Source organism: Choloepus didactylus, chromosome 5, assembly GCF_015220235.1.
Source record: "Choloepus didactylus isolate mChoDid1 chromosome 5, mChoDid1.pri, whole genome shotgun sequence".
NCBI classification, from domain to species: domain Eukaryota; kingdom Metazoa; phylum Chordata; class Mammalia; order Pilosa; family Megalonychidae; genus Choloepus; species Choloepus didactylus.
The window spans coordinates 123,314,620-123,340,568 of record NC_051311.1 but is presented as its reverse complement, the minus strand read 5'-3'; the positions used below and the strand labels follow the sequence as shown (position 1 = coordinate 123,340,568).

Sequence of the window (25,949 nt, the reverse complement as noted above, 5' to 3'; positions counted from 1 at the left end):
AGTGTTAAACAAACACCCTAAGGAAGGGACCATTCAGAGGGACCATTCAGAGGGATAATCCCAAACCATGGATGCAAATGATTCTGCACACATCCAGGGGGAACACAACCTTTTCTCTGGAGGATCTCGGGCATCCTGGAGAGTGGGACAGTCAGTGAAGGTTGTGTGATTAGTGCTAGGGGACAGAGTGCTTCACTGTGCCTACAGACAACTTGGTTCTATACATATTGTTTAGCTATGCACTGTTTTAATGTGCATTTTTTTTTTGCTTCATTTGTCACTAGTTATAAGTACACATTAAAAGTTTTTTATTAAAATTGCTTAAGTGTTTTCATATCTGGCCTAAAAAGGTATGAATGTTCATGGAAGAGTTTTAAAATAGAAGACAAAACAAGGCCCTCAAGAAAAGAAAGTCCATACTTTAAATCATAAAGCAAATCAGAAAAGTTTAACAAGAGTACCATCAATGCAATTTTTCATTTTTCATTTTAAATTAAATCAAGGGAATAAAACAATTTTCCTTTTTCTTTCTCTCTTAAGAGCTTAGTACATTATAATAGATATGACATTGAGTGATTGCTAAATTAATGAAACCATTGTTAGAGTTCTCTACAAGTTTAGAGATAGATTTATAAAAGGTTCATTTGGCTGGCTGGCTGCTCAGCCCTATTTTTGTCCGTTTTAGCTTTGAAGCAGCCTAATCAGGAAACAATTCTGTACACTGGGTCAAAGGATAAAATCCCTTGAGATAGAGCTCAGAAATATCATGATACAAAATCATTTCATATTTAGGGGTTCTCATGTTCAGATACCCTGATTCCATAACTAAGGCATTGTAACATCATTTTACTTGAACCACAAAATGCAGGGACAGTTCTGCACCTACACTTTCCAGAAATTGAAGTCAAAAGTCTACAATGTAGCCTTGTACAATGAGGCTCTTGGAAAACGTCCCCATTGCTGTAGAAGTGGAGAAGAGGCCTCAAACTCACACACCAGCAGCTAAATCCCTCTTCTAGCTTCAGTCATTTATAGAAAGCTCACTTCTGCATTAAGGAACAAGATTCCATTTCAGTGTTTGATAAACCTCTCGCTAATCAGCCTGCATGGAAATTTGGGTACTCCTTAATCACTTCAGAAAAGTTATTTAGCGCAGAAGTGTTCATAATATGGCTTTACACAGTTTTAGTTTTCAAATAAGTAATACGTGCTGCCTGAAGGGGGATGATTCATGGTTTTACAGGGTTTTATAATTTTACTCCCTAACGTTTAGAGCGCTATAACAATGGTTTCATTAATTTGCAAATCACTCAATGTCAACTGTTCTCTGAAGAACTGGACTTTTAATGGATTTAGAGAAAAAAGAAAATTATTTCAGTGGTTTAATTTAATATGAAAAATTGCATAGCTAGTAACTTGGTTAATTTTTGGGGGGTGGCTGGTAAAATTTTCATCTGATGGAAGGTTATAGGTTATTTTTGTAGTGAAAGTATACATCTGTTTCCATAATTTTTGAGACAAGAAGGACAGAAAATATATTTATAATATAGCATGACGAATTTAGGCTAGTTATGCAAATTAAAGATGATAGTTTTAAGAAATATAAAGGGTTCCCATGGTGGATTGTTTTAGCAGGTGATTTTGGGACCTCATGAAATAGCCTCTCAGCCCACCTCTGATTTCAGCCGCAGCTGCCGTGGATGTGTGCCTGTTCAGACCTCCTCCAATTGCAGACTGGTGTGTACCTGCTTTTTCCTACATCCTTCCTCAATGATCAGGAACTAGGGAGGCAAGACGGAACCACTTCAACTTTCTTGTATCCTGGATCATCTATATACCATTTGCATGGCTATTATCCTGTGTTATGGATTGAAACATGTCCCCCTAAAAGATGCGTGCAAGTCCTAAGCCCCGGTCCTGCAAATGTGAATTTATGTGTAAATAGAATCTTTGAAGATGTTAATAGTTAAGATGAGGCCAAACAGTATGAGGGTGGGCTCTAATCCAGTGATACTGGTGTCATAAGGAGAGGAAATTGGAATACAGGCAGCGGCGGAGCAGGGGGTGGCGGCCATGTGACAGAGGCAGAGGGTGAGCTATGCTGCCATAAACTGAGGCATGCCATGGACTGTCAGCCACACACCAGAAGCCAGGGGAGAGGTGTGGAATGGATTCTCCCCTTTGAGAGGAACCACTTGATTTCAGGCTCTAAGCCTCGGGAACCGTGAAACAATAAATTGCTGTTGTTGAAGCCATTTAGTCCATGGCACCTTGTTACAGCATCCCTGGCAAACTAAGTTAGCTAGTTTGTAGAAAACTAAAATGAAAGCATTCTTGAAACAAGTTTGAGCCAGTATTTCATCCCAGGACAATCTGTGCTGTCTTATTTAGTTCAAACCTTCATGTTGAGGCTGGGAAATGTATTGATTTATTTATTCGACAATTATTTATGTAGAATTTACTAAGCATGAAGCAATTTTCAGGCACAGAGGATATAGCCAGGAAACAAAATAATTGTCCTCAAGGATCTTCTAGTCTATTTTGGGATATAGACACTAAATAGCTAAACATCAGTGTGGTAGATGGTAGGACGTGCTATGGAGGAAAGCGAGGCAGGGGAATGGGATGGGGGGGTGCCAGGATTGGGCAGGCATTGAAATTTTAAATAAAGTGTTCAGGAAATAGAGACCTGAAAGGGTGAAGACAAAAGGTATGTGTGGTATCTGGGAGAAGGAAATTCCAGGCAGAAAGAACAGCACACATTAAGAATGAAAGCAGGTGTGTGTCTGGCCTCAGTAAAGCTCAGAATGAAGCCAATACCTGATCTTGAGCTAATAATTTATTCTCTCTATCTTGTTTTGTCTTTTGTAAAATGTAGGCAGTAGTATCTAACTCATTGTGAGGATTGAATGTGTTATTTTAAACAGGCACATAGTATTTGTTCAATAAATGTTAGCTCTTATTTTTGACATCCATACAATTTCATCTGTTTGATTCTCAATCAAAGGAAACAGCAGCTAAGACTCTGGATTTAGTAAATGGCATATATAAAAGAAAATCAGAACTGTTACAGTGCCTGCAACACTTTAGCACACCTTCTGGTCATTATGCCTAGAGTCTTGGCTTTTCCCCAGCCTTCAGTTGCATCGTCAGCTGACCTGGGTATGATAAGTACCACGTAGGAAGACTTAGAAAGTTTCATTTTGCCAGGGGTATGGGTGGGGTGGAGGATGGGAGGAAATACAGAGAGGATTGCAAAACACCCATCTAGTCACAAAGGGAAAGTGAAGGATGTGATGCTTTACAACAAGAAAAGCCAATTTAGTTTTGTAGAGTCATTCAGAAGTAAAGATGAGTAGGAATTTTCTACAGAGAGACTTCTAGTTAGAGAGAGTGTCTTTTCTCAGGAAGTAGTTCCTAATTAAGGATGAGTACCCCACCCCCACCACCATCCCTAACCGGGGACATTTGGAAAACTCTAGAGACGTTTTTGATTGTAACCACTGGTGGTGGGGGGGGGGGTGGGTGTTGGTACTATCATCTAATGGGAGAGGCTGGCGATGTTGCTAAACATCCTACAATGCACAGATCAGCCCCCACAACAAAAAATCATTGGGCCCTAAATGTTAATAATGCTGAGATTGAAAAACTCTGCCCTAAGGCAAGAAAGAGCATTCATATAAGAAAAATAAAAGAAGGTCCATGGGGATATCATGGGGTTTATTAAGACAGACAGGATCTAGATCTTGTAGGACTTAATAGTTTAATTAGACTGTAAACTAAATTCAAAACTCACTGAAGGATCTGAAGCAGAATGTAGGGATTGAGGTAGGGGAGAGAGGCAGGTAAGGTTGACAAGACCTGGTTTCACATTTGAAACAGATTGTTATAATGGAAGTTTCAACTGAGGCACACTTCAAAGAGAGGTGCTAAAGCAGAACCAATTGGAGGACTGTTAAAGCATTTTACTTCACCAAAGGTTTAAAAGAACCCAAGGAAGGTTTTTTGAAGTGGATGTCGCCAGAGGGAGACAGGCTGCCAGGTTCACTTTATGCCTCCCTGCTAATTCCTCCTAACCCAAAGTCAAAAGAGGAGGTTTAAAGAACTCATTTAGAGATTTTAATGTGTCCACTGCATTTGTAGGTGGGACACCATATATATGTCACACCCGAGAGCTGTAAAGGACAAGAAGCTGACAAGCGTCTACTGACAGCAGAGAAGGGAAGAATTGTTCTCTCAGTGTGCAAGGGCAAAGCATGCATCATGTGGGCTAGATGTGTGAGCTCTGCAAAAAAGAGGCCGAAAGTGGAGGATAAGGTAGCTGATTTGGTACTGCCTTAGAACCTTCAGGAAGGGCAAAGAGACCTCAGCAGAAGGAAACGGCAGTTAGACTGGCAGATGTGGAGGGAGGTCACAACGGAGCAGCTGAAGTAGCAACACTCCCAGTGCTGGGAGTGAGGGCTACGGGGCAGTGTAGGGAGAACTCTCTGAAGAATGACGACATTTTTTAAATGTGGCAAATCTGGAAAGTAGAATGGAAGTTCTCCACCGTGGTACAAATTGAGTAAGTACCATCCTACTCTCCTTACCTCTTCTCCCTCCCCTTTGTTCCATTCTAGAAGAGTCAAAGAACATGGGTAGCAGGATGAGGAAGGAGAGGGAGAAGTGGTAGGTGAGAAATGAGAGAAGAAGCAAGCATGTGTGCCCTTTCCCCTGTTGCAGGCTTTCTTCACGCAGCAGCCCTGGGCTAGGGCAGGGAAGAAGCCCTGACCTTAAATCAGATTTGGAGTTTTGATGAAACTAACATTTTAATTAATGAACTGATACTCTATGTTGGGCAAAGAACTGGCTCACTCTACAGAATAAACTTTAAAACAGAAATAAAATTTTAAAAAAGCATTTACTTTATCATAACATCACTTCAGTCATCTTTCTTCAATGCTTCAGGTACTGATTCACAAATTGAAAGAAACAAGGAAACAAAAACATGGTTCCCTTTGGAGAATGGTTTGGGAATGGGGCAACAGTGTTTGGGAAGACACGTTAGAGCATGTTGTTAACATGATAGGAAGGGTTACACCAGGGTAATAAGCAACCCAAAATAACAGTGACTTAAAAATCACAAAAGATTATGCTCCACGATGTTCCAAGTCCTCTGCTGTGTCAGGGGAGCTTCGTTTAGTATATTCAGTCAGGAATCCAAGGTAGCAGTGCAACCAATAACTTGAACCTTGTCGTTCAGTGTGTTGGAGGATTGCACTTTGACAATAGAATGTTCCAGTCCTAAAATGAAGCACGTCATGTTCACTTACCTCTAATTGGTCAGAACTAGCCATATGACTCCATCCCACCCTCAGTGTGACAGGAGGTATAATCCCACCATATTCCCAGGAGGGGTAAAGTGGATATATTTTTCAAACTGCACTGATGAAATAATCAAGGCAAGCAATGGTAACCACTTGGATTAAAGTAGTAGAAGTAGGTATGGATAAAAGTAAATGGGCAGATTCAAAGGCTATAATTGAATAAATCCCTCTAGTGCCATGATTTTCAGAGCAAACTTGCTATTTATTCAATTTATAAGTACTATCTAGGAAAGTATCTGAGTCCCTGAAATGTGAATGTTCTAGTACCTTCAACACAATAATGTACGTAATTATGAAGTTATGTTTCTTTCTAGAGGAAATCTTTGAAGAAAATTTGAAGTTCAAATCTAACATTTAGATTTTGCTAACATCAATCTTAAGAATGATTTTTAAAATATGCCTAATTATAATGCTAGATGCCATGTAATCCCCTCATTTGAAAATATTTGTTGAATTGAGAATAGACTAGGGTTTGGCTTCAAGTATGATCATTTGTATTATGAAACAAAGATCGGTCAATTCTTTGCCATGAGTTGAGATACATGAAAGAAGCAGTAAACGTGAAAATAGTAAGATGTAGGATACATATACTCCTCTACCTAACAAGTTAGGTTCCGAGAACTCAGATGCGAATTTATCTGGCATTGAACAAGGAAAATTTGCCAGAGGCAGAAGTATGGACTAATACTTACTCATCAAATGTAAGCAGCTCAAACTTTGTCAATTATTATTAACATAACATAGCAGTATGAGACTATAACTATAACTACCTATATAAACTACATATACATATAGACCCTGTCCTCAAATATCTATTAAATGACAAAATTTACCTCTTTCAAACAGAAAGAAATATTAAAACATCATTTGGTTTCATGTAAATTTGATGTAGATTTATGAACACAGAAAATTATATTTTTTACCTTAAACAATAAATGTTTGTATCAAATAACTTCAAATGAAAAATGAAAAAATAACTTATGTTCAAGGTCTATCATTTAATATGCATACCACCTAAGATATTTGTTAGTCACCAGATTTGCAAATACCACTGTAGCCAGGACTTTTAACCTGGATTTACATAGCCCTGACTATAAATAGGCTCAAGAAAACTGTAAAATCCTTGAAATTTTAGGCATAATCCAGTGCATAAATGTTATGTGTATATTTCAGGGAAAAAGGTTCATGACTGTCATCAAATTTTCAAAATATCCATAGCCACAGAGATTTAAGAACCACTGCACTTAGTATCCACTTCATGTAATTTGTAAAATTTTTACAGGCTGAGAAGCATAATTGTAGTGTTCTTTTCACTAAAATTGGCTATAGCAACTAAATTTCTTTTTTAGTTCTTTTTAGTTTTATTTTTACAAAAGTGAGGGTAAAGACTTTTTAGCACTTCACTGAGATTTCTGCATCAATGGTAACAAGTGGGGAATGATAAGGCCGAATTAAGCTGGGAATACTGGGGAATTTAGGTAGGCTCCAGTATTAATCGAGTTCCCACACCCCACCTTTTACTTGTGATTGTAACACCTTGCTTTTGTATTGTTTACGAATGGTTACGAAGATAACCATTAATAATCATGGAAATAGAAAGGTTCCATCTTTTACACTAACATACAGAAAAAGTCAATATTTTGTCAGGTCCTCAGACTCAAGTCTGTTTTGTAACACAGAATTTGTCCTTTATACTGTAGGTACTGGTCTGTCCCTTCTCCTTCTACCTCTGTCCCGCTTCTCATTGCTCATATCACCCAACAATGATTGAACAAGCTGTGAAATCGAGAGTATGATGACTGAGAAACAAAAACGTTTAGAAGCCAGTCATGCAGATTGGACATCAGAAGACTTGGGTCTAATCCCATGTCTGGCACTAATTCTATCCAATTTAGACCTAGCTTCCTCATTCTCTGAAGGTAAAAAAAAAAAAAAAAAAAAAACCACTCTGCAGTACATTTCTGCTCTGAAAACATGATACCACGATCAATAATTTTATTCCCATAATTCTCCAAATTTTGAGTACTTATAAGGACAAAGTACTTGGAGTTCACAAAAGTGAGACCAGCATGGACAGCCCCTACCCTCAAGATGTTGACCGTCTGAGAAAAGGTATAAAGCCACGTAAGTTGTTCATTATATTTGAAAGTGCTAAGTCTCAAAAGAAAGGCACAGATTTCATGTTTACAGCCAGTGTCATAAAGTGGTATTAGGACTACCGAATATATTCATTTATGTGACACATTTGCAGATGGTGACCTTCTATATGATAATCTTGGTGCTTTTCCTTAGAAAATTCTGTTTTCTGAGGTCTGGTGCTCCACGACTTTTGGTTCCTGAGATTTATGCTCCTGTACAGTCTGGGTCTGAGCTTCATTAGCACTTGATTTACCATGAGTGCAGATGGTTATTGGAAATAAAAAGTCAGCCATTTCCTATGATTAAATCTCTCATGGGCAGCATCTCCTTCTTAGCTATTTCCTTACTATTGCATATGATTCATTCGCAGGCAGAACAGTGATTATTCTATGATTGTTAAATCTAAAGTGGAAAGGAAAGTAGAATAATAGAAAAAGTCTAGTAGCTTATTAATATATATTATGTGCTACAATGAAAATGATTTTACCTAAGTATTAGCAAGAAGATAGATTTATGGATGATGAGTGAAAATTACTCTATTGTGATGACTGACTGTAACAAAAAGAATTAAGGATTTTTTTTTTTTTTTTTTTTTTTTTTTTTTTTTTTTGCTTGCCTTGCTTTAGGAGTTGTTGCTTAAACCCATCATCCCCCTAAATGCCTCCTCATTCTGATCAACTGCCAGTACTCTGGGCAATAATTTTATTATGCCTCTAGTAGGCAAAGGAGTGGAACTCCCTGGATTATTAATTGTTTTGTCTATAGACTGTATTTTTTGAGCTTGGAAGAAAGCAAGACTTTGTTCCCAACAGAAGGATTTTACTACTTTTATCTAATTGGAAATAGGTGACTGTTACTTTCTCACTTAATACTTTAATTTATGTGAACAATAAATGAGTTTGAGAAATTTCATTACTCTTTCACTATGTTGCAAACCTCTTTGTAGTACACTGAATTAATAAAGTTGATGACCACATAGTACAGAGTTAACCATACAATGGAAACTTGTTTATTTGTCTGGTTATACTACTGTATTTAACCACCCTAACATTTTCTTTTTCTTTTATGTAAAAGTCTACTTATTCAATTGGAAGACAAAAACAACCACAATTGCCAAAGCTCATTTCTCTTTAATTCATCCTCATCATTAAATTTATTTAGGTTATTTAGTTTCAACTCTGAGAGTTTCAAGATGCATGAGTTTTTAACAAGGAAATTCAAGCACTGCATCAACTGATTTTTTTTAACAACATTTTTATTCACACACCATACAGTCCATCCAAAGTGTTTATTCAGTGGCTCTCACTATAATCACAGAGTTGTACATTCATCACCACAATCAATTTGAGAACATTTTCATTGCTTCAAAATGACAACTCCCATACCCCCTCTACCCCACTATTACTGACCCTTAGCATTGGTGTGGTACCTTTGTTACAACTGATTAAAGAACATTACAATATTACTGTTACATATAGTCCATAGTTTGCATTAGTTCTATTTTTTTCCCGTGTACTACCCTATTATTAACACCTTGTAATAGTGACGTACATTTATTCTAGTTCATGGAAGAACATTCTTGTATTTGTACTATTAACCACAGTTGTCATCCACAACAGGGTTGACTTTGTTAACAGTTCCATGTTTCATCCTCTAGCTTTCCTTCTAGAGACATACACGACCTTAAACTTTCCCTTTCAACCGCAATCACACCCATAATTCAGCTCTGTTAATTACACTCACAATAATGTGCTACCATCACCTCTATCCATTTCCAAATATTTACAATCAACCTTATTAAAAGTTCTGCACAAATTAAGCATCAGCTCCCCATTCTGTACCCTCAGTCTATCTCCTGGTAACCTATACTCTAGATTTTAACTCCATGAGTTTGCTTATTATAATTTGTTCATATTAGTCAGGCCATACAATATATGCCCTTTTGTGTCTGGCTTATTTCACTCAACATAGTGTCCTCAAGGTTCGCCCATGTTGTCATATGCATCAGGATTTCATTACTTCTTACAGCTGAACACTGATATTTTAAGAACATTCAACTGATTTTTTAGGAATGTGTTTTGCTGCATTCTCTGAATGCTCATGCAGCAAATAACTGTATCAAAAAGATAAAGTGTATGTACACAAGGAAACACACATTTTATGTTTATTTTTTATATAAGCACTGGTACTATCAGTATCCGCCATAACACAAATATAGCTAAATGTCTGGCCAAAACCTACAGCACAATCTTCTCTCACAGTAAGCTAATGCTATCTTTCTCTTTTCCAGGTTCTTTGGTCTCTCTTCAGTTGGTTTTGGGTATCTGTTCCTTTCTACCACAGAGCCTTTGTTCTTAAAATCACCTGTGCCAGAAGTTTTTCCCTCCCTGTATTTATAACTTCTCATGAAATCTTTTTACTTTTTCTTCTTTTGTGTATTACTATAGCAATTTCACAAAATTATTGTATTTGAGGAATTACTATTTTCCCCTTAACACTGTAAGGCAGAGACTGGAGGCAGAGCTATGGAAGCTTTCGCTGACTTTTGTTTATGTTATGCTTAGCACAGTCTCTGGTATATAATAAGATTTCGTATCAGTTATCTATTTCTACCTATCTCACCACACTATATATAACTTGGTGACTTAAAGGAACAGCAATTTATTATTTCTCGTATTTCTGTGTTGGCTGGGTAGTTTTTTCTGCTGGTCTCTCCCGCAGCTGCAGTAAGCTGCAGTTGAGCTGGGGACTAGACTCAACCAGGACACTAGGTCTCCCTCTCCACATGGGTTTCCATCCTGGGCTTCTCCACAGCATGGAGGGCTCAGGACACTGTTCCAAAGGGGAAAAAGTGCCCATTAAAAGCCCCATTGATGCCTAGGCTCCAGAACTTGCCCAACATCACTGCTGCTACATTCTGTCAGTCAAAGCAAGTCACAAGGTTAGCCCAGATACAAGACAGTAGGGGAAAAGATTTAACCTCTGGAAAGAAGAAGTGGCACAAGGGCATGGATACTGATAAAGGAAGAGTTTGTTTCCATTATCAATCTACCATCATGTTCAATAGTATTTTAATTAATTAATAAATTATGAATGTAATTGTGATTTAATTTAAGTGAACTGTTCAAGAACTGATTGAATTAACTGTTTTATGTATTGTTCTGTTTTGTTTGGGATTTTTATTTTATATCTACTCTGCAGTACAGAGCAGGAGGGATGGAGAGAGTTTATTTAACCCTAAGTGATAATAGGCAATCTAATCTCACATTGAAACAAATAATGGCTGTGGACAATATTACAGCAGTGACTTTATATATTTTAATCACTCATGAATTTCCTGCAATAATAACAGTGCCCAATTCAATAGGTGCTCAATAATTATTTGTTGAATGAATGAATGAGAAAAAATAACAGACATCTTTTCTTTGGTCTTTTTTTTTTCATGTTACCCTGATGAGATCTGTCTAAAAGGATCAGGTCCCAATTATTTCTAGAAATAGCTGAATGAGCAATAGAGGCCCCACTCACATATTTTGTTCCATATACCCATAATAATGAGCTGTGGCAAGATTTAGTGACACTAAGACATGTTGTATAAGTAAGAATAATAGTTAAGATTTATTTCATTAATATTTGACCACCCACTAAAAAGTTAAAGACAAGGTGATATTTTCTTCAATCTCTAAAATCTGTCAATATACACTGGCATATGTTTGGAATAGGATGCACCACTAAATGAAGCATTAACCTAAATGAGTGACCATAAATATCCATTAATATTCAGAAGGTGATGATTTCCAATCCTGTATCTAGGTCCAGACTGCAGTACAACTGTTGTAGAAATGGATCTCACTTTGTTCACTGCTTCAGTTTAAAAATATGATGACTGTTTATTTAAATCCTGGAAATCAATGTAACATGCAGCTAGTATTTTAATATTGGGGGAAAAAAAAGTCATGGTTTGCTGATTTGTGGAAGGTAATACAAATTGAAAATAGTTTTATCTTAGAAAACTATTTCCAAATAGAATTCATCTCTATTTATTATTTGTTTTTTTTGGACACACTTGTGAAAGGAGAAAATAGTATATGGGATAGGCATATTTTAAAAATAAAGCAGTAGACAATATTGAGGAGGGAAAGAGATGAAATGTTTCCTTCACATCCATCATAGAATTACCCAACATGCACTTGAATGTATCTGCACAATGATTAATTCCCAAATGATAATGCCTACATCTGTCAATTAGTTTATGTATAAGTCTGCCTGGATACTTTTTATAAATTATAGCATCTTGACTGGAAACAAAAACAGATCATGATATTTCAGGGAGTTATCCAAGTCCCTTAATATATTAATCAGTGACAAAAAATGCAATCCAAATAATAATGGATTCACTGATTCCTGTGTTAGACTATACAATTCTTCATTTTGATAAAAAATATCAATATTTTGCAATATAATTCAAGTAGTCCAATTCCTATCACCTATCATTTTTGTGCAAGATAGTTAATGCATTTGTAAAACCACTCTTATAGCCTTGGAAAAAAGAGAATTGCTCTTTTTTTAGCTTTAGTGTGAGAGAAGTTTTAAGGTGAACAAAATTTTCAAAATGCAAGGTTGTACTTCTTGTTACAGAATTGGAAAAGGACTGCTGATGTGTGAAGAAAAACAAAAGGTAAAACACAACTAATTTTCAGAGAATAGAAACAAGTTTTATTAGACGTATTTTTTAATTCGTGAAACTGTGGTAGTCTTCACAGACTATAGGTAAGGGAAATAAAGTGTGAAGGAGCGAGAGACGTGTAATTTTTTTTGCTAGTTTTACAAAATATGTTATCTAAAAACTGGTTGTGGAAAGCAGATTAAAATATATCATGGTAGAATTTGGGGAATAGTTTTTAAAGATGGTTCAGCAGTTTTCTAATTTATACAGGTGAAGGAAATAATTGATGTATATTCACGGGAAAGAGAATAAATACACCTGAAGAAAACGGAATGTTTCACATGAAAAAAAAAATATATATATATATATCATGGTAGAATGTGTTCTTATGATATGTAATTATTGATTTAAACAGTTATTCTATGACACTGAAAGTATTAATAGAAATTAATTGACCTTTCAGTGATGATGTAAATGTGTTTTTCAAAAATATATGTAAAATCTCTTTTTTCACATGTTGTTCTCCTGATGTTGCATTTTGAAACTGCTTTGTCTAGTGATTTCAGGTACCATTCATATTTCAACATACAAAGCAAATGCTGTTAAACAGGGTTATTTGGTTTAATAATGTGGACCTCATATAATATTTGCTAGATGTATAAAGTTAGGTGCTCCTTAAATATCTTGTAAACCGTATCAAAGCTAAAGAACCTCTATATTCTTATACCTGGACTTAAATAACTGATCAGCTTAGTAGATTCAGTAAAAGCAAATAAATGGGAGGAAGCCAGTTGGTGAATGGTAGAAAGAAAGAGAATGTTGCAAGCAATTCTTTCACTATCTAGCTCAACGTGTTCAATTAGTATTATCTTGCTGCGGGTTTCTGCTGCCTAGGAAGGCTGGCTGGGCTTTCCCACAGGGTGTGGACAATCTCTTGTTTATGTGAATGTGATTGAGGGTCTCATCCTCATCTGGGTAAGTGCAGAAACATAACTGCACCAAGGCATCCAGAAGTTCTTAATGAACTGCTCAAGTTTACAATGTATAAAATTCATACACAAATTAAAATAGAAGGGGGGTGTAGTAATTCCTGTCTAAGGATTAGAATGTACAGTGTCACAATCCATGATATCACATTTTTGGTATCAAAGTCCATGGAAAGTCAAATTAACTCCCAGATTGCTTGGTAACTATGGAATTAGAGCAGAAGAAAGGGGATGAGGTAAGGAATTCCATCACACAGGGTCTTTGGAAAGCCTGACTAATTTCCTTCCTTCACCATCCTGTACACCTTTCTAGCACTTATAACAATTGGTATTTAATAATTTGAAATATTTTTACCTGCCTAGAAAGTTTCATGAAAGCAGGGACTGCTTCTGTTCTGTGTATAAACGTAATCACGGTGCCTATCACAGTTCCCTGCCTAGAATAGATGCTCAGTATGTTGAATAAATGAATTCCTATCGCACCAGAGAGGGGAGGATACTAGCTTCCCGTGGTATCCAGAGTCAGGCCTGGAGACAAGCTCCCTCCTGCAGTGTAGTGCCTTCCCCTTCTTGATTTTAAATGTATTAAAGACTATTTATGTGGAGTTGAACACATTGTATTTATGAATATGATAATACATTTCAATAATCTACAACTTTCTTATATTTTGAGTCATACCTACTCTAATTACATTTTCACTGTCAATTTTGGCTAGGCTCAACATATTCCTATTTTTATTAGTGAAACAGACTATACCTTAATGATTTCTACAGATAATCTCACACGTCATGTTATGTTTTACTCACACAAATAGCACAAGATGATTTTATTTCTAAGTTTTTTAATATGAGATGGAGGAAGGTAGGAAAGATGAATTTACCAGTTGCTTATTAGTCTGTATAGACCACTTTGGCACTGAGAACAGGATCAGATGCAAATTGGAGACACTTCAAAAGGGGGTGTTTTATGGGTTTCTATTCAAGATTATCCAACTAATTCTACCAAATTCAAGGGAATGCAAGTCAGAAGAAAAAAGTGTATTTAGTGGTATTTGCACATCTAGTCTCAAGACAAGCACAAGTAATTATGCTGAACAGAAATTCTCCACCTTAACTCTTTTATGCAAGTTTACATATAGAAAAATAATGTTGTATGACCTCATTTGAATTTTCAAAATATCTCATTGATAGTAATATAAGTGAAAAAGTTCCCATAAATTATGATGGGCTGTGTTGTCAGTATGCATTTGGCTGCAAGAAGCAAAATACACAAACCAAACTGCAAGTTTATTTTTAAATCTCATGTAAGTAGAAATCCACAGACAGATTGTTTCAGGGTTGACTAATTCGGCAATTTAACTTTAACAGGCATCTGGGTCAGCATCTGTGTGTTTCCCTTGCTAACAAGATGGCTGCTCCATCTCCAATTACAATGTTCTTCCTTTATGTGTCAGATTGAATCATGTACCCCACAAAGATATGTTCAAGTCCTAATCCCTGGTCCTGTGTGTGTGAACTTATTTGTAAATGGGATCTTCAAAGGTCCTATGAAGAAAAGGATAAACTGAAACAGGTTGGGCCTTAATCTGGTACAACTGGAGTCCTTACAAACAAAGAAAATTCGGACACAGAAGTACAAGTAGAGGAGGAGACTGAAAGAGACAGATCGCCATGTGATGGAGGGAAAGGTTGGTTGCTAGCAAGGAACCATCAGCCCGCTACAGATTTTGGAGAAGGCATGGCCTGCTCTGCCTTGATTTTGGGCTTCTAGCCTCCAAACTGTGAGCCAATTAATTCTTGTTTAAGCCATCAGTTTGGGGTATTTTGTTATAGCAGCCCCAGCAAACTAACACCCTTGACAATGTGCAAAAAATAGGAAAAGAGAGGCAGAGCTTTCACCTTGTGCATGTCTCTTTTGCAAGGAGGAAAATCTTTCCTAGAAGCCCCTGAGATCTCCTTGGCCTGTCAACTTAAGTTGCGTATTTCAGGAGAGAGGAATAAAAGAACTTTTAAAATAAAAAATAATAATAATGATGATAACCCATCTGACCTATAGATATTTTTCTTATGGTTTAGAAAAAAAAAATTGTGAGGTGATTATACATGCATGATTGCACTTAATTAGGGACCTTATGGGAAAAAACAAAGTTAAGATTTCTCGAGTTAGATTTTACTACTTCCCGTAAGATGTTAGGAGAGTCACTTCTAATATTCAGTGGGCTCTCCTGTGTCAATGCCATGCTTAATAACAAAAGTAATTACTGCTGAAATAAATCTTAAACTTCCTAACATTTTTATTAGGAAGACATTTTTATTTTTATGAAATACTTATTTTAATAGTAAATATCTAATTGGTATTGAAAGGTATTCTGTTCTATACACACTGGTTATTGTTTAAACATTTTATAGATTTAATTTATGTTTCATGTAATTATTAACTTATCTACATCATAGCAAAAAGAATCCAAAATTTTTCATGAAGTAACGTTTATTCTATATCCAAATGTACCTGTCATTTTACTCATTGCCAATGAAAAATTCATATTCAGATAGAATCACTGTTCTTTGAGAGCTTACTATACACACACACACACACACACACACACACACACCCCTCTTTGGTATGGACTTGATAAGGTGATATTATGCTTTGCCTTTTTAACTCTCATAATACTTACTTCTAATATGCAATATAGTATAGAGAAAAACAGAACATTCTGGAAAGAAATAATCAATTACTATTATGATAGAAAGTATTATGATCCACCCAAACAAATTTACTCACCCACGTATTTTTTTTTCTTTTTGGAAGAGAACTGTTGAAATAATTGAAAAACTGTACTAGAATATTTCATCTTTTTGATGCATAATTTTCATATATTTAAATATGAGAAACCTTCTTTCCTCTTCCAAAAGCAATTCAGATTAAAAATTGTTATTTTTAGAATATCCATCTTTTTTGTTTTAGAAACTAAGATGGAGTATTATATGATTCTGTCTGAAGTTTCTATAGCTTATTTCATCATCTCCCTGGGATTCAACAAGCACATCTTATGAGTGAGCATTAGATACAAAGCATTTTTATATGTCATTTTAAAAAATTATCTCTCTCTCTATTCTTTAGAAACATGAGAAATGTTTGGTCTCTTTGGAGTGTATATAAAATGTCCCCGCTGTAGTCATTGTAGCAATTTCTTCCTTGTGAAATAATATTATCAACATTATTCTCTTACTATGAGAGAAGCATAAATTGCTATGAAGAAAACCCAGCATTGGTTTGAGGCTCTAAATTAAAAATAGTTTTTTTTAATAACATATAATGATATAGAATATCTGAACATTTTCACTAATGGTATGTTCATATGAATACTAATTACCATAACATTGTAATTTCAAGTTTCTACAAGCAAATATATAACATTTTGTATACTTAAATGTTTGCTATGTAATTTTTATAAACTGGCATAAAAATTCCCATTCATTCCATTCTTTAATACTTTGAGCAACTATTTTCATAACCATTTAATGGTGAATTTGTAGTTGCCATCAAAAGAAAAAATAAATAGATGGCTGATTTCATTTGAGTTGAGTCAGGACTCAGTTCTCAGCATATGCATATTACTGTATTTCAAACAGATGGCATTTGATTCAAAGGAGATGTTGAGGTGATAAAACATGAGCTACAACTATACCTCACTGCTCCCCCTCTTCTACCCTATGGTTGTTTCCCTGTCAAGGCCCACTATCCTGCCTGTATTCCGCTGTTGCAGCTACTCCATGAATGCTTTTCCTTCCTCGAGCTGCTACTTTCCACACTGCTCACTCAATGGTGAAATCAAGTGCCACTGGGCCCTTCCATTTGGCTTGTGATGTTTCTTTAAAAGTAGTACCTCACTATGTTTAGGACAAGATGAGTAAACCCTGTAACCAATGTTTAGTGTAACTCTTACTATCAATGACTAGTTCCTAAAGCTGAGCTGACTGTATGACATAAATGCACCCTTTAACTACGTATACTAGTCCCATTAATAAAATCAACAGTGCCACTTCACCTGTCACCAACATTATCAACCAACTCCAAAATCCTAATATATATTCAGGGTATGTCACCTAATTGTAAGATAGAGTTTTATTAATAAAATGAAGATATTAAATTATTAGAAACTTTAAACTCCATGATAAAATTATTTTAAAACCAGGTTTGTCCTGGGGATGAGCTTGGCCCTGGCATCTTGGGATTGAGAAACCCTTCTTGACCAAAAGGGGAAGAGAAATGAAACAAAGTAGTTTTCAGTGGCTGAGAGATTTCAGATAGAATTGAGAGGTCATTCTGGAGGTTATTCTTATATGTTATATAGATACCCCTTTTTAGTTTTTAGTGTATTGGAATAGCTAGAAGGAAATACCTGAAGCTGTTGAATTGCAACCTAATAGAATTGATTCTTGAAGACAGTTGTAGAACTATGTAGCTTACACAGTGTGACAATGTGATTATGAAAACCTTCTGGGTTACCCTCCTTTATTCAGTGTATGGACACATGAGTAGAAAAATGGGGACAAAAGTAAATGAATAATAGGGAGGGATGGGGGTGATGGGATGTTTGGTGTGTTCTTTTTTCTTTTTATTTTTTGGGGGGAGTAATGGAAATGTTCAAAATTGATTGTGGTGGCGAATGCACAACTATATGATGATATTGTCAACAATCAATTGTACACTTTGTATGATTGTATGGTATGTGCGTATATCTCAATGAATTTGCCTAAAAAGCATGGAAAGAAAAAAAACAGATTTGAAATGACTGTTGAAATACAGTCAGGACAGGGCACAAGTATACAAAAACTAATGACAAAAGATAAGATTTTTGAAGCATCATTAATAAGTTTTAAAAATGCATTGATTTTAATTCCATTTTAAGTAAGCTACCTAGGACATTAAAATTTTGTTTTCATTTGAAAAGCAAATATCACAAGGGATTTATGAGTACATTACCCATGCAACAGAAACTCACTTGCTTAAGGATACTTGGAAAGGGATTCAAGTGTTTAATACAGGTCTTTTCAGTTTTATATGTATTAAATGATCTTCCTGTATCTCCTAATTCACATTAAATACACACAAATAATAAAAGAAATGCACCTTTGAGAGAAAAAGTTGGCCTTTACATTAAGAGTAATTTCACTGAAAACAACTTTTCTATGTGTTTGTGACTTTTGAGTGTACTATTGTATGAAAAATTAGCCAGTATCATCCCCCCCCGCCCTTTATGCTGTATCTTTGTTAGAAATGAACTTCATATCTAATTAGGTTCTTTTGTATTCTTTTAAGAAATACACAGCCACTTCATTTTTTGTTTGATTGTTTTGTTTTATATTTGCTGCCTTAATTTTACTTAGCAGACAAAAGCCAAAACAACACAAAACAAAATGAAAAAACAGATAAGCCAGAAAGAAATATACCAAGAAAAATATATTGCTAGGAATTACCTTTTTGAAAATTATGAACTTTAGGAACTAGATATTAATTAAATTTCATAATTACAAGTATGAATTTTGCTTGAACAAATCTCTGATAATTTACATTTCTCTGAGAATATGTAAAAGAAGTAAAATTACCATTAGGAAAAAACTGCCTGGTGAATGGGAGCAAGTCTTCATATGTACCTGAACATCTGGTAGCCAAGCACATTGACTATTAAGCTGAAACATGTATTTTATAATTAAATTCATTGAAAACACATTTAATATAATAATGACTTACAGTTATAATTGTATGAAGAAATTTTGTGGCATTTGTTGGACATTCATCATCAAACCTAGAATCATAAAACCTGTCCAAGAATGTAATAAATCTGACTTTGTCATGGACATTTCTTAGTGGGTTAAATTCTCAGGTACCTTATTTTTAGAGGCCAAAGTTATATGTATTTTTTTCTGACAAATTTTTGAGTTTGAATTATTTGGATCATTTTCTAATGTGAGCCATAAAAATAAACAGCATACATGTTTAAATGTGCTTTTTTTCATTCCTGCAAACTTAAGACCAGCTTGGTTTAAAAAATAAAATTTAACAGCCTTTAATTTGTCATGTGGAATCTGATTCTGTGTGCCTTTTATTGCCTCCATATATTTATCTAAGTGAAACATAAAATGGTTGTAATAATGGAGAATTTAAAGTAGTTTTTGCACATGAGCAGTAATGCTAAAAAATATGGTGAATAAAAGCTGACTATAAATTCTCAGAATTTCTGGGTTTTGTGATGTGTTTGCTTAGGTAAGTATGTCTTAGTTAACTTGTATAAATGCCACATCATTCTAATTAAGGTATGAAGACCCTTAACAGACAGAGTGGAAAAATAGGGGGTATATGCTTTTTATATTTGTTTAATATATATATTTAATAAATCTTAATCTTATTTCTAATACATTTATCCAATTTTCACCTAGAAATTTGATAAATTTCCAGTATTTATATAATGTTCAAACTGAAATAAAATGTGTTAGATAATAGCACCTGTCAAAATACAAACCCACAGCACTTCTGCTTTGAGTAGCATGCTGCTTCTCCCATGTATGCATTCAGAGATAGCCAGTTTATGGCAGAAATTGGTATAATCAGATATCGCCCTTTCTATTGATTCTACCTCAGTTCTGTCTCCTGCTTCTATCCTCTTTTCCATTTCCCTTGTCACTTTAAACCTTCAATTATATGTCATTTGCACAATTTTGATAGCTACATTTCTGTCTACAACACCAACATTTCCATATTCTGGTCCACTTTTTTTTTCTTTTTGTTATTTCTGTTAGACTTATTTCTCCATTAAGTAAAACTGACCATATCACTCCACTGCTAATAAACTTCTACCAACTTTCTATTAATCTATAAATTCAAGTCCAGACAAACTAACTTATCATATATTTTCCAAAACATATCCTATGACACTCAGCCTCCCCTTACATCATGCTACACTCCTAAAATACTCAGAACTTGTCTCTTCTTCCTTTTCTGCTTGCTTCTACTTTTATCCATTAAAATGCCACCTTCTCATATAAAAACTTTCTGGACTTGGTTCATTGAAGTGTGTTCCCACAATACCTTGTTCATATTTCATTTAGAAAATGAACTTTTCTGTTTTTTTTTATGCCAATAATCTTGCAATGTTCTGAATCCCTTGGGGACAAAGATAATTACATTTATGTTTGTATCTTTAGAATTTAATACAGTACACTGTAGCATATGGAAAAGAATGTTCTCACTAGATATTTGTTGAAATAATGAATAAATGAATGAATGAATTCTGAAAGGTCTGGAGAAAAAGCCAGCATTAAAAACAAACAAACAAACAAACAAACAAACAAAAAAAACCAGCAGCAAACCGATTGAGTGCTGAAAAACAATTCCCAGTGTCATAAAATATCCACTAATTATTCTTTTAAGGATGTCTTCAGGCTACTGAATACAGACCAACATTTCTCTCTCAATCTACTGAGTGACATATATTCCATCAGAATGTACTTCCATTTTTCCAAGGAGAAGCAATAGAAAAATATTTTTAGTTTTACATAACTTCAGCCAGATGTAAATTTGCAGAACACATATATTCTATAAAGGAGATATTTGTATTAATTTAACATGGGCTTGTAAATAGGTACAGACCTGCAGGTGTCTGTGTTATATATTTACATCTGCTCTATTTATCTAACTAGCTATTGTCTATCTATACTCACATATATGAAATCAGGCCATAGCATAAATATTCTCAGGCTTAGAAGAGAATAAGGATTCAGGGCACTAGAATCCTAAAACCCTATATTGGTCTTAAGATTACTTAAGATTACTGAATATGCCAATGTAACAAGGCTTAGTGAAACTTTGTGGCAAGTAAAATCTTATGTGAGCCTAAATATTACTGAACATGTCTACATAGATAATATAAGATTACTTTTACATTTTGCAATTTCATATCTGATAGCTCTATTTGGCACAGCATACTAATAAGCAGAGTATTAATTTCCTTGCCATATTTTATAACTAATAATAGGGTTGAATTCGGTAAGGTCCTTGCCAAATGTACTTTTAATTGTTGAAATTTTATTATTTTCTAATGTAAAAAGAAGGTGCTCATATTTACAAGTCAGAAAAAATAATTTGTTCTGAGAGATTTATTTGAAAACCAAATCAAAAGTTTATTTCTGTTTTTTGGTTATGTGTGAAAATATGTATATATTTTACCTGTATTTTCTTCTAATTGAGGGCATGGTACTTTATTAGAATTATGTATCATTGAATTTTTAATCCAATACTAGATAATACAGAAATTTGGTCAACCTCCATGAAATTACATTTAATGATCATAAATTTAATTACCTGATACAGGGGTCAAGGATATGGTTATTGGGTCATTGGAGAAAAAAATTTCAAACATCTTATTTAGAGATTAAATACTAAAATCTTTTAGAACATATTTCCTTGCAATGGCATTATAAATATCATATTCTTATTCCTTCCTTATTTTTTTCAATATTTATTGTAATTTCCTAGTTTTGCTCATATGAGAGAAGACAATGTCTTAAAAAATAATAAATGACCATCCCAAAGTTACTGAAGTTTTAACTTTATATCTTATCTGTATTCTTTTCTTTTTGATATACTACCCAGTCATGCCAATTTCTAAGGAATGCATATCCATTTAGAAACATTTAGCATATATGAGTTTTATCTTCTATTTCCCCTCATGAAAAGCCAAGATTTTTTTCTTTATGGTTACAGAGTGGCTGGTTCTAAAATCAAGTTGTCTAAGAACAAGCTAAGAATAATAAGCAGTTAAACCATTTTTTAAAATCTGATCATTCATTAGATAGAAAAGTCGAAGATAATTTGAGTGTCAGATCAACACATTTCTGTAATCCCCTCAGGGGGTATCATTACAATTTGACACCAACATTTAAGCTTTGGAAATTATGTGATCATCTATTACATTTTGTATGTTGCATGTTCTCAAGCCTTTCCAGTTACTTATAATACAAGATAAGGTTAGCCCATTTTTAAAAAAATCCCTTCTGTTATTGATAATTGTCTAATCTGCTTCTTCCTTTCTTTTTTTCAGAATGAAGAACAAATTTTGGTATTTTGAATTCGGTACATCTGAGACTTTTTCAGCCACCTGCAAGAAGCTACATGAATCTGTAGAAATCGAAGTAAGAAAAATTAATCATCTTTTACAATATTATGAAATGGCTCAAATTAGGTTGCTAATGTTTGCAGTGTAGCCCTGGAATGAATTATTCTATAAGCAATTCACACAGCTTTACCCAAGATTCTAAATGTCATTTCTGTCTCTCAGTGGGAAACCTAGCACTATTTAAAATCCTAGCATGAAGTTAAACTTGGGTAATGTATCGTTTTAATACAGTGTAAAAGAATGAGAAGTGGAATACAACTTTGGAAATCAAAGAAAAATTTACCGAGCATAGTGTAGATAGAAGAATGTAAGATAAAAGAAAGTAGTTGAAAAGAAAGAAAAATATTGTGAGATACTTAAACCTGTTTTCAGGGCTCAATATTTTATAAACTTGAAAACATGGTTCACTAAAATTGTACTTACTGTTATGATTAAAGTTAAAAAATACATACTTTTTCATTTCATTCCTATTCATCAGTGAGGTTTACTCAGTTCCCAAGTTTGTTATTTCTCCATTACATTTTTAGGAAGTGGAAAGTCCAATAAAGAGAGCAAAGATAGCAAGAAAAGACACACTTTAAAAAGACTTGGAGCAAATAGGTCTGCCTAACAACAACAGCAACAAAAATAAGCATCAAAGAAGTCAGTTTTGGAGACAGATTATAGAATAAAATGACTTAGTCATATTGAAAGATTTTAAGCATTAAAGGAAAAGGAAAAGTTGTATTTTGATAGGTGGTAAAGACAAAACTAAAGGAACAGAACTAGGCAGCAAAACGAACACTTGATGATGGCTGATATTTTCCTTTTAAAAGTAAATGTATTGATGGTGTTGGTGGCACAGGTTCAGAGAATAGATTTGGTGAACAGATGTAGTCAGGGACCACATAAGATCATGATGGCCTCGTTAGGTTTTGGTTATCCTACTTTTCTAATATCCTCTTACTGATAATAGTATCAAAGGTAGTGGTACTTTACATGTAGCATTTTTCTCCATCAAGTTCTAGTACTGGAAGCAGAGTTGATGGTCACAACTGGGTCAGATCATCAACTTGAAAAAGATAATGGTCACAGAGGTGAAGAATTTGGGCTCAGCAAGGACTTTTGTATTCTGTGATCACTTTGCTTGATGTGTATATATGCAAATGTCTGCCTCTACATTGATAAGCATATATATATTTATGTGATGTATGTTTACATATAAAGTATAATATATTTATGTGATGAGTATTATACATAAAATCTTTTATATAAAACATCTACAGTCCTTTTTTACCTTCAAAAATCATTATTTTTTGAAGTTGCTTTATTTAGTGGATTTCGAATGTTGTTATCCCCAGAAACCTATGCTCATAGAAAATCTTTAGCAGAAGCCAAAAGTGAAAAAAAATGAAAAGCTTTGGTTTCTGGTTGAATTTAACGTGGAGACTTTGATGCCTCCTGCACTAGATTTTACCTCTCTTTACCTTATCGTACCCTTAAGCACAGATTGAAAAACCATTGATCTATGGACAAATATATGTTACAAAATAGCAAATGTTCAAGAAAAATGTTTTTATATAGCAATACATTTATATAAAAATAAATGTTGAAAATATTGATTCTTCAAGTTATAAATGATATAAATTTGAGTGTTTTTTCCCCACAGAGGTTTTACATCTTACAGTAGAACTATTTAGAATGCTCCCCTAGAATCTGGAGAACTAGAACTAAGTTATTTTTCTTACATTTGTATTTCTATATGGCTTCTAAGCCATCTCTTTATTTACTGGCTGATTCTGGGGATCACTGCCCTAGTATTTACAAATCAGTGCCATGACTGTGTGTTCCCCATTCTACCGGTGCATATCAGTATATACTGTTATAATTTTATGTATTTCCCTCAATCCTGATATTTGGTGTGTGTGTGTGTATATGTGTGTGTGTGTGGACAGTACTGCAAAATCTGCCTCTATGCTCACTTTTTAATGAATCCAGTCTATCATATTAGTAGGATATGTCTTTCTACCCTCAAAGTTACTTCATAATTAAATATAACAAAAACAGCATTTTGGGAATTTGCTATTGCTTCCAATGAGGCCTAAACTCTGCTAATGAGGGTTTGAAAAACACATATCAGAGAATAAACCATTTCAGTAACAAGAAAAACTCAAGTAATGGATGTATGTTTTATGAACAGCTTCTTCAAAAACCAATTACATTCTTCTTTTATACAGGGAGCCCACACCAAAAAAAGTGGGAATATTTGGAATAATATGACTATTATGAGATAATAACTGATAATAATAGCTAAGATTTATCTATTACTGACCATGCTTCATGCTTCCTGCTAAGCATTATGTATATATATTATCTGACTTATTCTTCATAAAAATCCATGAACTAGAGCAATATTATTGTAATTCCATTGCAGAATTGAGTATTTTCTTTAATAACTTAAGAGACACAAGAATTGTGTTGCTGCTAAATGTTTAAATCTAAGAAAAATATTAATTGGAAATTTAAATAGAAATTTACATGCAGAGACACAGAGAAAGAAATCCATAAGGTAGAAATTTTTATCGTAAATTTTTCAGCTATCTTCTTACTTTATTATAAAAAACAAATAAATTAAAATGAAATGAAATGTTTAAATAAAAAAATCCACAAAGTTAGCATTAAAGTATTTGGGGGTGGGTATGTGCCTAAGAGCCTCAGGTCAGGATCGGCAATTGAAGGTATAAAGATCCTTAATTTATTTTGCTCCATGCACCAGGCAAAGTTAATGAGAGAATAAGAAAGCCCATTCCCCAGGTATTTCAGGCTTTGGGATATCAGTGAGAATGAGAACTATGACGAATTTTAAAACCAAGAATGTCTATCCCCAAATACTGAGATCTGTTTTAATTAAGCCTAAATTCTTTCATGAATTAACATAACACAACATAATACAGCATAACATAAAAGGGGAGCACCAAGAGCACAAAATAAATTTGCAAGATTTGGAAGACAAGACTCTTATTGTTCAGAATATGGAAAGCATTGAGTTTTCAAAGGTAGTAAGGCAAGGATACTCATTGTTCTGTGTGTCCCATCTAGATCAAAATCACCGTGGATGCTCATTCAACATGCATTTGGAGGGCCTTAGCCTAGTCCTAGCCCTACCCAAATGGAATCTTGGGATGAGGGAATTAAACATTTATTATTAAAAAGCTTACCAGGTGATTTTTATATGCAATAAAATTCAAGAAGCAATTTGATGAAGGAAGACAGGTACAAGTGTGGACTTCGCCAAAGTGGGTGAAAGGGCACAAAAATTGGACTCATGAAGTCAGCAATGAAGAACAATGTCTTATTCCAGAAATGAATAGGAAAAATGGTAGGCACGGGACATAATGTTGGCACTTCATTAAGATAAATACATAATTTTTTTTTGTGAGGAGAGTAGGAGAAATGAGACAGGGGAAATGGGTAGTTAACAAACAAAAGGTGAAAATTCTCTTCTGTGCTTACCAAAAGTTATTTTTAATAAGGTAACTTTTGGTAAGGATTCCTAATACTCTAGCAATAATTTCTAGCTTTCATAGAATCTACTTAAAAAGGAAGTCATTGCATAAAACTATACTGGTTTCTT

The 25,949-nt window shown here is 34.4% G+C and overlaps 1 protein-coding gene across 8 annotated transcripts in view; it reads left to right on the top strand.

The window, feature by feature from the left end:
• Window positions 1–25,949, top strand: part of DGKB (diacylglycerol kinase beta) — a 748,227-nt gene that overhangs the window by 527,498 nt on the left and 194,780 nt on the right. For all 8 annotated transcript variants that reach the window (XM_037836813.1, XM_037836819.1, XM_037836816.1 and 5 more), the window contains one exon: window positions 22,262–22,352. In XM_037836813.1, coding sequence (XP_037692741.1) covers window positions 22,262–22,352 — 91 coding nt within the window. The remainder of the gene's footprint in view (window positions 1–22,261; window positions 22,353–25,949) is intronic.